General features: G+C 58.8%; 1 protein-coding gene across 1 annotated transcript in view; it reads left to right on the forward strand.

Moving 5' to 3' along the window:
- COLEC11 (collectin subfamily member 11) overlaps positions 1-10,920 on the forward strand; it is a 28,920-nt gene extending 18,000 nt beyond the window's left edge. The window contains exons 4-7 of the mRNA XM_082851671.1: positions 5,373-5,444; positions 7,881-7,934; positions 9,792-9,887; positions 10,045-10,920. Coding sequence (XP_082707797.1) covers positions 5,373-5,444; positions 7,881-7,934; positions 9,792-9,887; positions 10,045-10,436 — 614 coding nt within the window. The 3' untranslated portion in view covers positions 10,437-10,920. The remainder of the gene's footprint in view (positions 1-5,372; positions 5,445-7,880; positions 7,935-9,791; positions 9,888-10,044) is intronic.
- Positions 10,921-14,376: the final 3,456 nt, after the last annotated feature.

The raw sequence follows: 14,376 nt of genomic DNA on the forward strand, positions 1-14,376 counted from the left end.
ATCTGTGTGCATATGCGTGTGTATGTGCATATGTATGTGAATGAATGCATGCATGTATGTGTGTGCGTGTGTATATGCATGTATGTGAATGTGTGTGCATGTGCGCACATGTATGTGGATGCACGTATATGCACACGTGTATATGTATGTGCATATACGTGTGTGTGTGTGTGTGTACACGTGTGTGTGTGCATGCGTTGCCCAGCAGGCACCCACAGGTGGTGGCTGTTGTTACTCTGACACCCCTCTTGGGGTGGGACTGATGGCTGGGAGCTGTGCACGGCAGGGCGCTGGTCGTGCTGGCTGGGGTGACCGTCCGCATCAGGCCCAGCTGCCCCCAGCGCCTAGCCTTCTGCACAGAGGCCCTCTTGTGAGGTCATCAGGGGGTGTTGCGAACCAGGTCTCCTCTGGTCCGAGGGCCTGGGCCGTGGGCCCCAAGGATGCAGGGCTGAGCAGGGACAGGTGAGGCCTGGCCCCTGAGCGGCTCCTCACAGGTGAGCCAGCACCACGGGAGGCTGGGTGTCGGCTCTGCTCTCTCTGGTTTCCTAGTTCCCACCTTCTGGGCCCCGGGGAGGGTTGTTTGTCTCCCACGAGCCTGCAGCTGCCCTCAGGCCCAGTCCCTGGAAGTGCAGCCTTGGCTTGTGGCTGGGTCTGTGGGGACCAGGCTGCTGCCCCACAGCGGAGGTGAGGGCTCAGGGCCCTGGATGTGGCCAGGAGACCTGGGCCGATGTCCTGTGCTCAGTGGCCTGAGGGTAATGCCACCTTGCAGGTGAGGAAGCCGAGGCTCTGAGGGCTGTGACCCACCCCAGGCTGCGCGGGTTGGGGGCCAGGACCCGGGCCTGGTCTGCCCGATTGCAGGCTGCGCCCTGGATCACTGGACACCAGTCACACTAGCGGCATGACTGGTGGTGGGTGGCGCTACCTGTCTGATTCCACTTTCGCTTCTGGGGCAGAGGGAAAGCATACCAGTCAGCTGCGGCTGCTGTAACAAACTCGGCAGATGTTTATTCTCTCAGCCCTGGAGGCTGGAAGTCAGAGACCGTGGTGTCTGCAGGGCTGGCTTCCCCGAGGCCTCTCTCCGTGGGATGCAGATGGCCGCCTTCTCCCTGTGTCCTCACGAGGCCTCTCCTCTGTGTGTGGCTCGCTGGGTGTGTCTTCCCCTTGTTACAGGGACACCAGTCCTATCGGATTAGGCCCTCACCTTTCTGACCCCATTTAACCTTAATCACCTCTTGAAAGGCCATCTCCAAATATGGTCACATTGGGGGTTAGGGCTTCAACATATGAATTTTGGAGGACACACAATTCAGCCCATGCCAGGTGGTAATGGCAATAACACTGTGAGGTTGAGATCCATCAGTACATGTGGACAGGCTTTCCTGGCACACAGTGTACCTGGAAGTATTCTAATTTATCTCTGAAAGTTGGAGAAACGAGCAGAACTGCCCCAGATTGCAAGCACCTCTATTGCTAGCTCCAGTTTGCTCCTGGCAGCAGCAGGCAGTGGGTTACCATGGAATCTCAACCAGCCTCCAAAGAGGGCTGCCCGCGGGGTCTGGTCCAGCCCTGTTCCAGCTTTGGGGCCCCTGGAATCACCCAGGGATGTGTTAAAATGCAGATTTCGGTGCTTGAGCTGGTGGGGCCTGAGGCTCTGCTTGTGCAGATCCAGGGGGGTCACGGGGGACATGGGTCGCTCCTGAGGAAGCAGCGTCCCAGCTCGGGGCTTCTGCCTCCAAATGACAGTTATAGTGGCCAGCACTTAGGTCCGCCTGCCGCGTGCCAGATGCCGTACCCGACGGTGCTCGCGTCTCCCTCAGCCCCGTGAGATGGCTCTAGTATGGCTGTTATTAGCCCCATTATGGAGGTCAGAAACGCACAGAGATGGCACAGCTGAGGGACGGGGAGAATCAGCTGGGCGCAGGGCCCGAGCTCCAAGCCTTGTGCACACGGCGCTGCGGGCCTGGAGTCTCACACACAAGAGGAGCTGTTATTACAGGACACCACTCTGCAGAGAGAAAACTGAGGCGCGGGGAGACTCAGCCTCGAAGGTAGAGCACAGACCTGGGGCTGCCTGACCCCCAGCCTTGGCCTGCACGGGCGACCTCCTGCAGCTCCAGCCTTCTCACGTCGCCGCAAACCGCAGGGGTCTCCAAGCCCGGTTCAGGAAGCAGCGGCATCCGCAACACTTGGGAGCTCGATGGGGATGCCCCACCCGGACCTGTGGAATCCCCCCGGGGCGGGCCCAGCCGTCAGGTCAGTCCGTGGTGACGAGCCCCCGGGGGACTCCCACCCTGAGGTTTGCAGACCTGCAGCGCCTTCATTCCCCGCCTTGGGCTTGGGCTCGCCGCCTGCCCCATCCCCCTGCCCCATGAGCTGCTGGCATCCGATTGATTTTCTATACGTGTGCCTGGTTTCTCAGAGCCCCCTACGGCAGGGGCCGGGTCCCACACCCCTCCAAGGGCGGGAGCTGGGCTCAGTACCTGCTGGGGGCAGGTGCCACGTGTCAGCGGCAAGCTTGAATTAGTGGTGAAGTTCGGCTGTGCAATTGAGAGATGAGCTGAAAGCCGAGGGCTCTCCAGTCACCCTCAGGTTGGCTCATTTACCACAGCAGGATGTGCGCTAGACCCTGACGGCATCCTTCAGCAGGTGCAGTGGATCATGAGTTGATCGTCTGCTAAGCCGAGAGGTTTCGTGCGGGGTCGGGGGGGGAGGAGGCAGCGCTTTCGCCATTGTTCTTGATCGCAGGTGTTTCCCCCTCCAGTGTGCTCGTCCAAGCCGCCTTACCCTCTCCCTGTCTGCTTGGGGCAGCAGGAGCCGTCTGGGCGGGAGCAGAGGGGTGGGCAGGTGTTGTTTTGAGTTCCCCTCTGCAGGGAGGGGTCTCGGGGAGAAGTGACCCCAAGGTTGGCAGGAGGCCCACACTCTGTTCTCACCTTTTCTAGGTGGAATCTTAGCAAACAGCAGACTCTTCAGGGGATGGGTTTGCACTCACACCCAGTCTGCCCCAATCTGCCCATTAAAACGTGGACCAGACTCCTCTGCGGTGTTGGGTCTTCTGAACGAGGAGGCGTGTTCCCCAGGCAGGAAGCCGCTCTCCAGACTCTGGCGGCCCTGCCCCTCTCCAGTGGGAGTTCAGTGGGATCCACGTGCTGGGGACCATCCACCCGCCTCATGACTGTAGGTGCATTACTGTAGGTGCCTTCCTGCCTGAAGATATGGTTGGGTTGGGGTCTCCGAGACCTCCTCCTGCCCTGGGCACTCTCTTCGTGGGACCGCCCGATGGAGCCCGAGCTTAATCCAGTCTATCAGGCCTGCGCGTCCCCGTAAGGACGCCGCAGCAAGTGTCCCAGCAGACCCTGCTGAGACAGCGTGAAAACAAGCCAAGCCACCCCGTGATTTGGCGAGACGTGAAAGTAAAAGGCATGAGCACGGAGGTCATCTCGACACTTATCCTGCTCAGCCCAGCTTCCCCAGGTCTCACGTTGACCCCAGGACCTCAGGAGGGGCACAACGGAGAGTTATAGGGAAGGGAGCGTTGGCCTTTTGAAGAAAAGGTGTCCGGAAGGAGGGTGGCGGCCGAGGCCCTGGAACAACGGCAATAGCTGAGTGCGCACTGCAGGGACAGGGGCTTTGCTCTGGAACACTTTGCAGGAGGCTGAGCAGGGTGTCTGTGGTCATCTTTGAGCTCAGACCACACTAATGGACTAGAGGGTCCAGACAAGGGACCAGGGCGTCCAGACAAGTGGCTCGGGGGCCAGCCAAACACCACAGACACAGGGGCTTAACCCCCTGACACTGAACTCGCACGGTTCTGGAGGCAGGGGTCCCAGAGCAGGCTGTCTGCATGGTTGGGGTCTGGGGAGGATCCGCTTCCTGGCCTGCAGACGGCCGACTTCTGGCCGTGTCCACAGGTGGTGGAGAGAGAGGATTCCAGGCTGTTCATCCTCTCATCAGGGGACGCATCCCACCCCGTGACCTCCTCTGACCCTGACCCCCTCCAGATGCATCACATGGGGGTCAGGCTTCAGCATATGAATCCGGGGGGCACATCAGTCCCCAGCAGGAGGGGACAGTGGTCAGGCCTGCTTGGGGGCTGGTGCTCCTGTATGGGAGCACAGACAGGGTGGGGAAGCTGAGGGGAAGATTTCAGGGAGAAAACAGTTGAGACGTTTGAAGGACTGTCTGTGGACAGCGGATTAGACTAGCCGTGCATCTCTCTGGCGGCAAAACCAGGACTGCTGGGTGGAAGGAGCAGGTGGCGCCTTTCGAGCTCCTGCAAGTCAACAAAGGAACACTTTTCTGTGGCTGGAGCTGCCTCAGGACGGCTGTGCTGGGGGGTTCGCTTAGAGCCCCAGGGGCATGGCTGTCGAGGCCGCTGTGGCCCTGTCTGGCCCAAGAGCTGAGTAGCTTGTTCCTCTTCCAGCAATAAAGTGAAGCCCTCACCATATCCTCAGAGTGAATATTTACTAAGTCTCTGCCTCCCAGACATTTCTCAGTCTGGGGATTTCTCCCTACCCTCCCGACACCACTCCCCTGGGCCGCCTCCTGCGGTGCCTGCCTCGTCCCTGTCCAGGCCTCGTCCACGTGTGACCAGAGACATGGTGACGTGGTCCTGGCTGGTGGCTCTCTTCTCCCCAGCTCCCGGATGCCTCCTCGGAGCCCCGGGCATCTCCTGTTACAATACTAGTTGTGTGAGTTACCACTGGCCGCTTATCTCCCCGACCCCCCCACAGACCCTGAGCCCTGTCACTCCTGTGTCCCCAGCATCACGCACCGTACACGGTGTCTGGGGCAGGAGTCACCTCGTGGCGGGACCAGGTACTTGACCCGGGCAAGCGCTTAACCCCCGTGAACCCCATCTGCGCGATGAATCCCTCCTGTAACCAGATAAGAGAACATGTGTGCGCGTGCTCTGTGCCAGACACTTCACCCTTGTGCGAACGTAAGCGGCTTCGGGTGGGGTGTCTGCATCTCTGCTGTGGTTCACCCCTCAGCCTGTGTTCTGTCCTCTGACCTCGACCTGGCCTGAGCTGTGGGGACATCACAGAACTAGGACTTGCTTGCTGGCCGGACGTGCTCAGTCTAAGGCGCTCGGTTGAGTTGAGGACATGGGGATGTACCGTGTGGCCTCCTCTGTTCCGTAGTGTGTGTGACTTTAGGGGTGTGTGTCTTCCTTTGGGAAATACATCAGCAGGTGACATGTAGAGCTTTCTGGGGTCAGTCGGATACACGACCTTGGAGAGGTTAAACAAGAGTCGTAACGTGTTCGGTCTCCTCGTGTGTGTGTGTGCGTGCGTGTTCACGTGGGCTGATACACGGGAGGTGTACTGCATTACCTGTGCCTCGACCAACTGTGATCTCATTGTTTTCCACAGGAGACGTGGGTGACAAAGGACAGAAAGGCGGCGTGGGGCGCCATGGAAAAATCGGTCCCATTGGTTCTAAAGGTACTTCCGACACACCTCTGCTCACTTTCCCTCGCAGGCTCACCTCCCAGGCGCTTAGAGAGTAGCTGGTGGTCGTGTTTATTTTGTGCGCTTTATACACGATAAGCTGTGTTCCAGCGTTTGCGTTTTGGGATCGATCAGACTTGACTGGGTGCCACGAGGTGGGGAGAGCTCCGTGCCCCTGAGGGTTCACGTGCTGCCTGGGGGAGAATCAGGAGCCCCATTTAGGCAGAAGGACCGCGTTCCCGACACACTGTCCGTCCACCTGCAGCTCGGGTGACTCAGGCTCTCTGAGACTGGGGGGTGACTCCCCATAAGCACGGGGGGCAGGAGGGTGACAGCAGCGTGGAAGCAGCGCCAGTGCCCACGCGACCCCGTTTGACCTGCACGACCCTGGAGGGTGGGCAGCTCGGGAGACTGTCCCCAGGGCAGTTAAGGGGTCGCTCAGCATCGCCCGGCTCTTCTGCGCCCCCTGCCCCCCATTCCGCACTCAGTCAGCAAATGCTTTCTGAGCCCCTGGCTTGTCCTGCGCCCGTGCTAGACCCCAGAGGGCTCGGGGTGGAGGAGGCGAGGCCCCTCAGCCCCGTGAAGGGCTCCCCCAGGTCCTGTCATGGGTGCTGGCAGCAGGAGACAGAGGCTGGGGGGCTTGGGGCTGGGAGGGAGTTTGGCTGTGGTCTGCTCTGCCCAGCGCGGTGCCCGCAGTCCTGTGCTCCATCACCCTGCCTGGGGCTTTGAGCTGTGATGGGTCCAGGTGGTCAGTTCCGATCGAATGGCACAGACCTCCCCCGGCCCAGCCTGTCCCTGGTGGGAAGGGTCCCTCAGCCAGGACCGAGCTCGGCGAGCTGCGTCTCTCCTCCCGGCGAATCCGTGGGCAACACCTGCCCCGTGGATTCATTACGGAGCGCACAGATCGAGATGCGTGATGTAGAGAGGGATGCGGAAGCTTTGAAGAAGCTTAAAAAAACTGTGGTAAAATATTTGTAACATAAAATCTGTCACTTTAACTATTTTCAGTGTAATTCAGGGACACTAAGCACGACTGCAGTGTTGTAGGACCACCACCACTACACATTTCCAAAATGTTTTCATTCCCCAGAGAGAGACTCTGTCCTCATGAGGTAGTAACGCCCCACCCCTGCAGCCCCTAGCAGCCTCTAATCTGCTGTCTGTCTCTGTGAACGTGCCTGTGTAGATATTCCATATAAATGGAATCACACAGTACTCGTCCTCTTGTGTCTTGTTTCACTGGGTATAACGTTCCCAGGGTTCATCTGTGTTGCAGCAGGTGTCAGAATTTCCTTCCTTTATATAAGGCTGGATAATATTCTGTTGCATGGATGGACCACGTTTTATTTATCCCTTCGTCTGCTGACGGCCACTGGGGTTGTTTCCACCTTTTAGCTGCTGTGAGGAACGCAGTGGATACCGGCTACAAGTAGGGATGTGTGTGCTTTTAACATACAGCATACGCTCTGGGTAAATGTCAGAGTCTCACCAGGGGACAGCTTGCCAAGAAGGCCCTTACTGGGCTTAGCTTACCTGATCTGCTCCATCTCTGAGACTCTGCCGTCCTGGGTCCTTGTCAGGCTGATCCTTGAGTCATTTCCAAGCTCCTGGTGTTGATAAAAGAAAAAAAAAAGGAATCACTTGGACGGAGACTGCCGAGCTCTCTCCATCCCCATCAAACGGAACATGACTCTCCAAGGATGTAGAAGTCGCTGCCCCTTCACTGTCCCAGGTCAGCCGAGAAGCTTAAGTTCTCTCAGGGGGAAGAAAGGTAGTGCTTTAGGAATATTCCTGTGATTTAAAAATAAATAGCCATTGTCTAATTTCTAGAAAGCTTTGTTGCCATGATTTTCTCCTATCCCTTTGTTTCATAAGTTGGAAGAAACGGAGGGGCAGAGTGGCTGAGTCGTCTGTCCTGTCCACAGAAGGCTGGCGCCCAGGTGTCCTGGTGGCTGTGCCCCTGGGACACCTTGCTGCCTCTCAGAGAGGGACAGGGAGGACCGATCTCATCTTGACTCTGTTTGGATGAGGGAACCTCTACGGTCCATCCGTCTCTGACGTTACCTGTTCTATCTGAATTTTCTTGCTGTGATGTGGGACGTGGAGAGAACTGGCACTGGGTGTTACGGATTTCCGAGGTGATAGCGTGTTCTAGGAAACATGCTGGGTTTTCCAGAATTGACTTAAAGAACGCTCATCTGATAATCTCTGAAGTCCCATGATATGTGGATGTCCCACGTCACATAAACAGAGCCTGAAGAATCAGTCATCTACAGACCATTCCTCCCTCCAGTTCGCCGCAGAAGGAGGGTCTGGGAGGAACCGCAGGGCACTGCACATGGAAGAAAGAACATTGCTACCTGGACATTTGAACTCAGGGGACACGTCCCACCCCTGCTTTGTGACTTTGGCCTGGCTTCTCTTTTCCAGGTGAGAAAGGAGATTCTGGTGACATAGGACCCCCTGGCCCTAATGGAGAACCAGGTATGGCATAAGGGGTCCAAGGATGTTTTAGAAATGTATTAAAATTGCACTTTTAGAAAGTATAAATCATGACATAAAACTTAATAGGCTGGAAAAAGCGCATGTAACTGACACGCCTTCCTCGTGCATCACACCCTCCTGTGGACTATTTCAGTGTTTGCTTTCCTGCTACCTGAATGTTTTCATTCCCGTTCAGGGCTGTGGTCTGCACGCCGGCTGTGTATTATCCCCTCATCACGATCCAGCTTAGATACGCGCGCCCTAAAGCGCACTTTCCTCCTTTCCTACTGTTCTCTGCGAGCATCAGGACCCCCTCCTGACCACCAGCTTCTCTGAGAAGCATGCCCGTACTTTCTGGTTCATCTTCCTCATTCTGGTTGTCCTTGCAGGACAGGGTGTCCTCCTGTCACCGCGGACCCCGGCCCAGCTCAGTGGACTTAACCGACTTCCCTGCCGACTTCCCTTAACTTCTCCCTGGTGCCAGGAGACCGGGCCGCGGGCAGCCCCCGTCCTCTCTGCCTGCCGCCCTGTGGCCCCTGCTTCTTCCTCTCTTCTCGGAGGAGCTCTGCCCGCTGCCCTTTCTTCTTTCTCCACGTGGCACAGCCTGCTGCCCGCTCCAACCCCACCGCTGTTCCCTGGACTTCGGCTGCACCCGCACCCCTGCCCAGCACGCACCTCCACCCCGATGTCACTCAACCCCTGTCCCTGCCAGGTTCAGGCCGTCTATGCGCAGTGTCCCCCAACCCTGCCGGACTGTTCCCACCACCATCACTCAGGCTCTTGTGGCCTCTCAGCCCCGTTACTGAAACGCCATCCTAACAGGTGTGCACCCTCTGGTCCTCGTCCCCAACACGTGTGACCACAGGAGAGACACTGCACAGATACTAGATTGAGGGGGAAGATACAGTGTCTGCGTCCCTTGGGTAGGCCCTTCCTGCCAGCTGAGGGGACCTGTCAGCTTGATACCGGTCCCATCTCTCCAGAAAACATCAGTGCCTCAAACCTCAGCGAACTCAAAGACAACGTGTGTCTCAGAAAAAGTTCCATTAAAGAAAAAAACCCCAATCACACCAGCATCATTCCAGGTGCCCATGTGTTGGGGAGTGTTTGGGTTCTAAGTGGTAGAGGGGGGCTGAGAGTTTGGAAGACCGGGCCAAACACCAAAGAGTGTGTTCAGACTGGAAAGGCAGGCTGAGAGCTTCGCACGATGGAATTTCTCAGGAAAAGGTGAGAAGTCCTGCCCCTGTGCTCACAGAGTCAGAGCAGAGGGTGGGCGGGAGCCGGCGGCCCCTCCTGGTCTGGTGGAGAAGCCGAAGCTAGCAGTGCCACCATGGGCGACGGGCCCCCCAAGCGCTGTGCCGGCCGAGTGACATTCTGAGAAGGTTCCTCACCACGTGGAGCTCTTCACAGCTGGAAGGTTAGGGTCCTCCTGAGAGGGCCAGGAGGAAACACCTAAGCTGAGGCAGGGTTGGCCATGCTGGGATGACTGAACATCACCCCACGGTGCCAGCTCCACCACTTTACTCAAACGTCTTGTCGTCTCTCCTGCTGCGCTGTCACTGCCCGCAGTCTTCCCGAGGTGACTGTCCTAACCCCCTGCTCTCGCCCGCCCATCTCGCCGCCGTACCTCCACTGAGCTCCTAAGCGACCAGAGCGAGATTGTGAAACGTGCATCCGACCTTGGTGCCCCTGTGGAAACCCTTCCACTGCTCCCTGCCTTTAGGATCAAGTCTGAAACCTCCATTGCAGCCTCAAAGGCCTTCGTGTTTTGAATCGCCTAGCATGCTGGGGAGGGGGTACCCCCCCCGAGCCCGCCCCTGGGTCAGCCCCATCACACGCCGGGCGCGGTCTCCGCAGGCATCCCGTGTGAGTGCGGCCAGCTGAGGAAGGCCGTCGGGGAGACAGACAACCAGGTCGCGCAGATCACAGCGGAGCTGAAGTTCATCAAACACGGTACGTGCTTCTCGGGGCTTCCCTGCTCCCGTGTCCCCCCGACCCCTGCCCGGAGGCAGAGCGGCCCTGGGTCTGCTCCCCGTGCGCGCGTGCTGGGTTGGCGCCCCGGGTTTGCTGGGGACCCGCGAGCGCTCGCCCTCCAGCCCTGTCCCCGCAGCCGTCGCCGGCGTGCGCGAGACGGAGCAGAAGATCTACCTGCTGGTGAAGGAGGAGAAGCGGTACGTGGATGCACAGCTGGCCTGCCAGGGCCGGGGCGGCACGCTGGGCATGCCCAAGGATGAGGCCGCCAACGGGCTGCTGGCCGCCTACATCGCGCAGGCCGGCCTGGCCCGCGTCTTCATCGGCATCAACGACCTGGAGCGGGAGGGCACCTTTGTCTACGCGGACCGCTCGCCCATGCAGACCTTCAGCCAGTGGCGCAGCGGGGAGCCCAACAACGCCTATGACGACGAGGATTGCGTGGAGCTGGTGGCTTCCGGGGGCTGGAACGACGTGGCCTGCCACCTCACCATGCACTTCCTCTGCGAGTTCGACAAGGAGCACGTGTAGCGGGGGCCCTGCTGCTCCAGCATCGGCGGCCCCTCCGCCACCGGGTGGCTGCCGGCTGCCACCATGGGTGGGAGGCTCTGCCCGCCACGTGGTCCCCAAGCAGGAGTGCGGGGTCCCCGGTAAAGGCTCCTTTTCTGAATCTTAGAGAATGGTGCATGCTTGGGCGAAAAAGAAGAAAAAAAAAAACGTGTTTCTGGGTATTATGTCTGAAGAACTAGAGTTTTATTATTTGTAGTGTAGACAAAATGTTCATTATGTAATTATTACTCAGAATCGCTCTTGGCTTTGTGCAAAGTATGAAACGAGATCTTTAAATGTTATAACAGTTAAGTACAAACAATGGTAGAGGGGTCTTAAATGACTACCTTCCTTTTAATTTCTATATGGAAAAGAATCCTCTTAGCTTAGATCAATGCTTCTGTAAAAGTAGAAACAATTTTGCTTTGCTGCGGCTTTCAGGAAAAAGAAAAGTAACTGCTCCGAATTTGACAACTGAATGTTGTTCTCAGTGTCTTCTCTAGCGGTATTCGTTATCTATTCCTCTATCGCGGTCACCCCTAAACAGCGACTCACGACAAAGCATCAATGTCCCCGCAGGTCCTGTGGGGCGGGACTTCACCCAGAGCTCGGCTGTGGCGGGGGGGGGGGGGGGGGGCTCTGTTTCACCAGCCACACTTGACCGTGAGGTTGCTGGTGGCATTCAGTGCCACACAGGTGGCTGGATGGAGGCCTGGGTTCCTTGCCGGGCACCTCTGCCCTGGGCACCTCCCCAAGGACCGCTGGCCACCTCAGAGCAGTGCGAGCGTGCACCCATCCTGGAAAGCGACCCCCCCGCCATCACTGTCTGCGTTCTGATCTCAGAAGCCTGTCCCCAGGTCCAGCCTGAACTTGGGGAGGGGACTCCTGGAGACGGGACCGCTGGGGGCCATCCCAGAAGCTGCCTGCCCGTCACCCACAGTTCTTCCTTTTGTACATCAGAATCCCCAGTAAAACATAATAAACATCTTCACTTTTCAAAGAAAACAGGCAAACACGCACCCACAAAGGAAAACAGCTGGGTCTGGGAGCCAGAAGGGGGCTCCGGGGACACCGCTCTCCAGGGCCTCTTGTGTGTCTGCGTGTCTTGGGAGCGAGGCTCCGGCTGCCCGACGTTCTGGACCGTGCCTGCAGGGTGTTTGTGTAGCGACTGTTTTGGAGGAAGGCTGCTGGCGCAGTGAAAGCCCAGCGCAGTAAAGGTGCCGCTGGCTTCTTCCCCAGGGGCTGGTCCTCTTTGTGCCCTGCAGGCTGGAGCTCAGGCCCCGGTGCTATTGCTGTAGGTGCCACAGGGGCCAAGGCAGTGGCTCTGCTCCGGGTATCTGCGGGACCCCCGCTGCACCCACGGGCCTGTGGGGCAGCCAGGCACCCCTGCTCACAGCCCAGGGCCCATGACCTTGAGCTGGCCCAGGTGCCTGCCCCTCACAGGACAGGCAGATCCAGTCCCGGGGGCCTGACCAGGTGGTGACTGCGGTTGGGCAGGGCGTCCTGAAGCCGGAGCTTCCCCAGCATCACCACGACGGCCTCGGCCCATGCGACTGCCCTCGGTCACCTGGACAGAGCTGCCCTGGCTCTAGGGTGGGTCAGGTGTGCCCCACCCCTCCGGGCTCTTCACCGGGGTCAAGGGCAGTCCAGGGCAAGCCGGCGCCTCCCCTGGGTCTGGATTCGTCCCTGGTAGGGGAGGAGTTGGGATAGGGCCACTTCTGTGCTCTCGTGTTGCCTCGGCTCTCAGGTGAAACCAGAGGGAGCCGATCCACGTCCCCTCCTGTCGCCGCCTCCGATGAGCCCGCCTCCGAGGCTCTGTGCCAGCACGAAGCGCAGGAAAGCACGCCGGCCTTTGTCTGTGCCCGGGTCACACACCTCTACAGGGCTGTGACGGTTTCAAAGACAATTTGATAGGACAGGCGCAGCCGGCAGGAGGCCAGAAGCACAGCCGCTAATTGAATCCCCCAGCTCGGCAGGAAGGGCCCGCGGGGTGGGCCGCGGCCCCTGATTTGCAGCGCAGGAGGGAGGCGGTCTGGTTGAGGGGAGAACCGGGATTTATTAGGTGCTGCATCGAGGCGTGACCGGAAAGCTGGTGCGCGGGCACCTCTCTGAGCCCCGGGTGCAGCGTGGGCGGAGAGGATGGGCGGCGGCGGCGTACCCGCGCATCCACACTGCCACCCAGCGGCCGCGGGGGGACGTGCACCCGCGAGACGATGCTGCAGGGGTCCCGGGCCCCCTAGGCTGCCCGCCACACTGAGGCTCTGGGGGTTCGTGTGTGTGTGTGTGTGTGTGTGTGTGTGTGTGTGTGTGTATGCATGCGCGCGTGTGTGTATGTGTGTGTGTGAGAGACAGAGGTATTGAGAGAGTGGGGATCAGTCAGAAACGGAGAAGGGAGACAGATGCAGAAGAACAAAGGGACAAAGGGCAGCAGGGAGGGGAGGAGGGCCCCCCCAGACCCAGCAGTGCCAGGCCCTTCAGGGAACACTCAGCCGTGCTCCGTGTGGCTTCTCATCGAGGCCTGAGTGTGACCCCAGGTGGCGGCAGCCATGGAGACCTGACAAACAGAGGAGTCGGGAAAAGCATTGGTCTTCTGACCGTAGGGGTCACGGCGAGCTCTAGCATGGGCTTCCACTCCTCGCCCTGGGCCCGGTGCCCCTGCAGCACGGGGGACGAGCGGGGTTTCGGGGGGCTGCAGCGAGAATGGCAAGAGGGTGTCTCCTCTCGGGCGGGGACCCGCGGCTCAACGCCTTCTTGTCCCCGGGGCAGCCTCTGTCTGTCTGTTCCTGCCTCACCCAGACTTGACAAACTGGCTTCCGCGTCTGCCGCCCTGGGGGTCTGGACGGCGCCCACCTGCTTCCTCGGGGGTGGGTGGCAGGCGAGGGCCCAGGAGTGGTCACCAGGGGTAACCCCGTTTAATCTAGCAGATCAGAACCAAGGGCAGGTGGCGTTTCTTAGCTGTAAGCAAAAAAATCTGAGTCTGGCTAATTTAAGCAGAAAGGGAATTGTTGAAAGCTTTTTGGCAGTTCAAAGGAATTTTGGAAAGACTGGAGAATGTCTTGGGTGCTACACGGAAGGGAGAAAAGCCCATACACCATGCAGGGCCTGCAGGGTCTCTCTGCCGGTAGCCGGCTGCAGACAGGAGCAACTGCCCTGCACGCCCACGCCGAGCTCCACATTCAGCATTGGGATCGAGCCTGTCTGGGTACCTAGATCTCCAGGCCAGTTATGTGTGTCTGCCCAGGTTGTGCACTGCACAGATCCAGAGGCACCACACCGAGAACATTCCGCACACAGTGGCTTTGTATGTGTCTGTGCCCTAGATATGAGGAAGGCTGGGAAAGCTTGCCGTTTGCAGTGTTGATGGCGGGAGGGAAACTCTGCTTCACAAGGCTGGGGTATCCCAAGCAGACCATATCAGGTAGCTTAAGCCACCGCCAAACTTAGGGACTTTAAACAGTAACGGACGAGTTTTGTTCTTAAGAATTTCATCTGGAAGGGGAGACATGTGCCCCCTGAGACCAGAGGGTCCAGTGGGAGCCGAATGGGGGAGGGCCAGGCAGGTTCTGGAAGGGGATGGGGACGGCCTCTCCCGACGGTTTGGTTTCATCCCAGAGGACTGGAGGTGCAGGGGGGAGCAGGGCAGGCCAAGACCCGGTAAAGAGAACCCAGGAAGGAAAGTGGGAGGGGTTCCTGAGGCAGGAAACCCCTCCAGGCATCAGAGGACCCCTCGCTCCGGCACACCTGCTGCTCTGAATCCCTGCTCGGTTCAGCCGCTTACGACTTAGGCTCCCTGGAATAACCTTGGGCCTCAGTTTCTCCATCTGTGATAACAGCGCTCTGCAGGGTGGTGTGATGATGAGTGTGATCACCTGTGCCCCTCTGTGTCAGGTGTGGCCATGTGTGTCAGGTGTGATCATGTGTG

This window comes from Leucopleurus acutus (assembly GCF_964270905.1).
Source record: "Leucopleurus acutus genome assembly, chromosome: 12".
Lineage (NCBI taxonomy): Eukaryota > Metazoa > Chordata > Mammalia > Artiodactyla > Delphinidae > Leucopleurus > Leucopleurus acutus.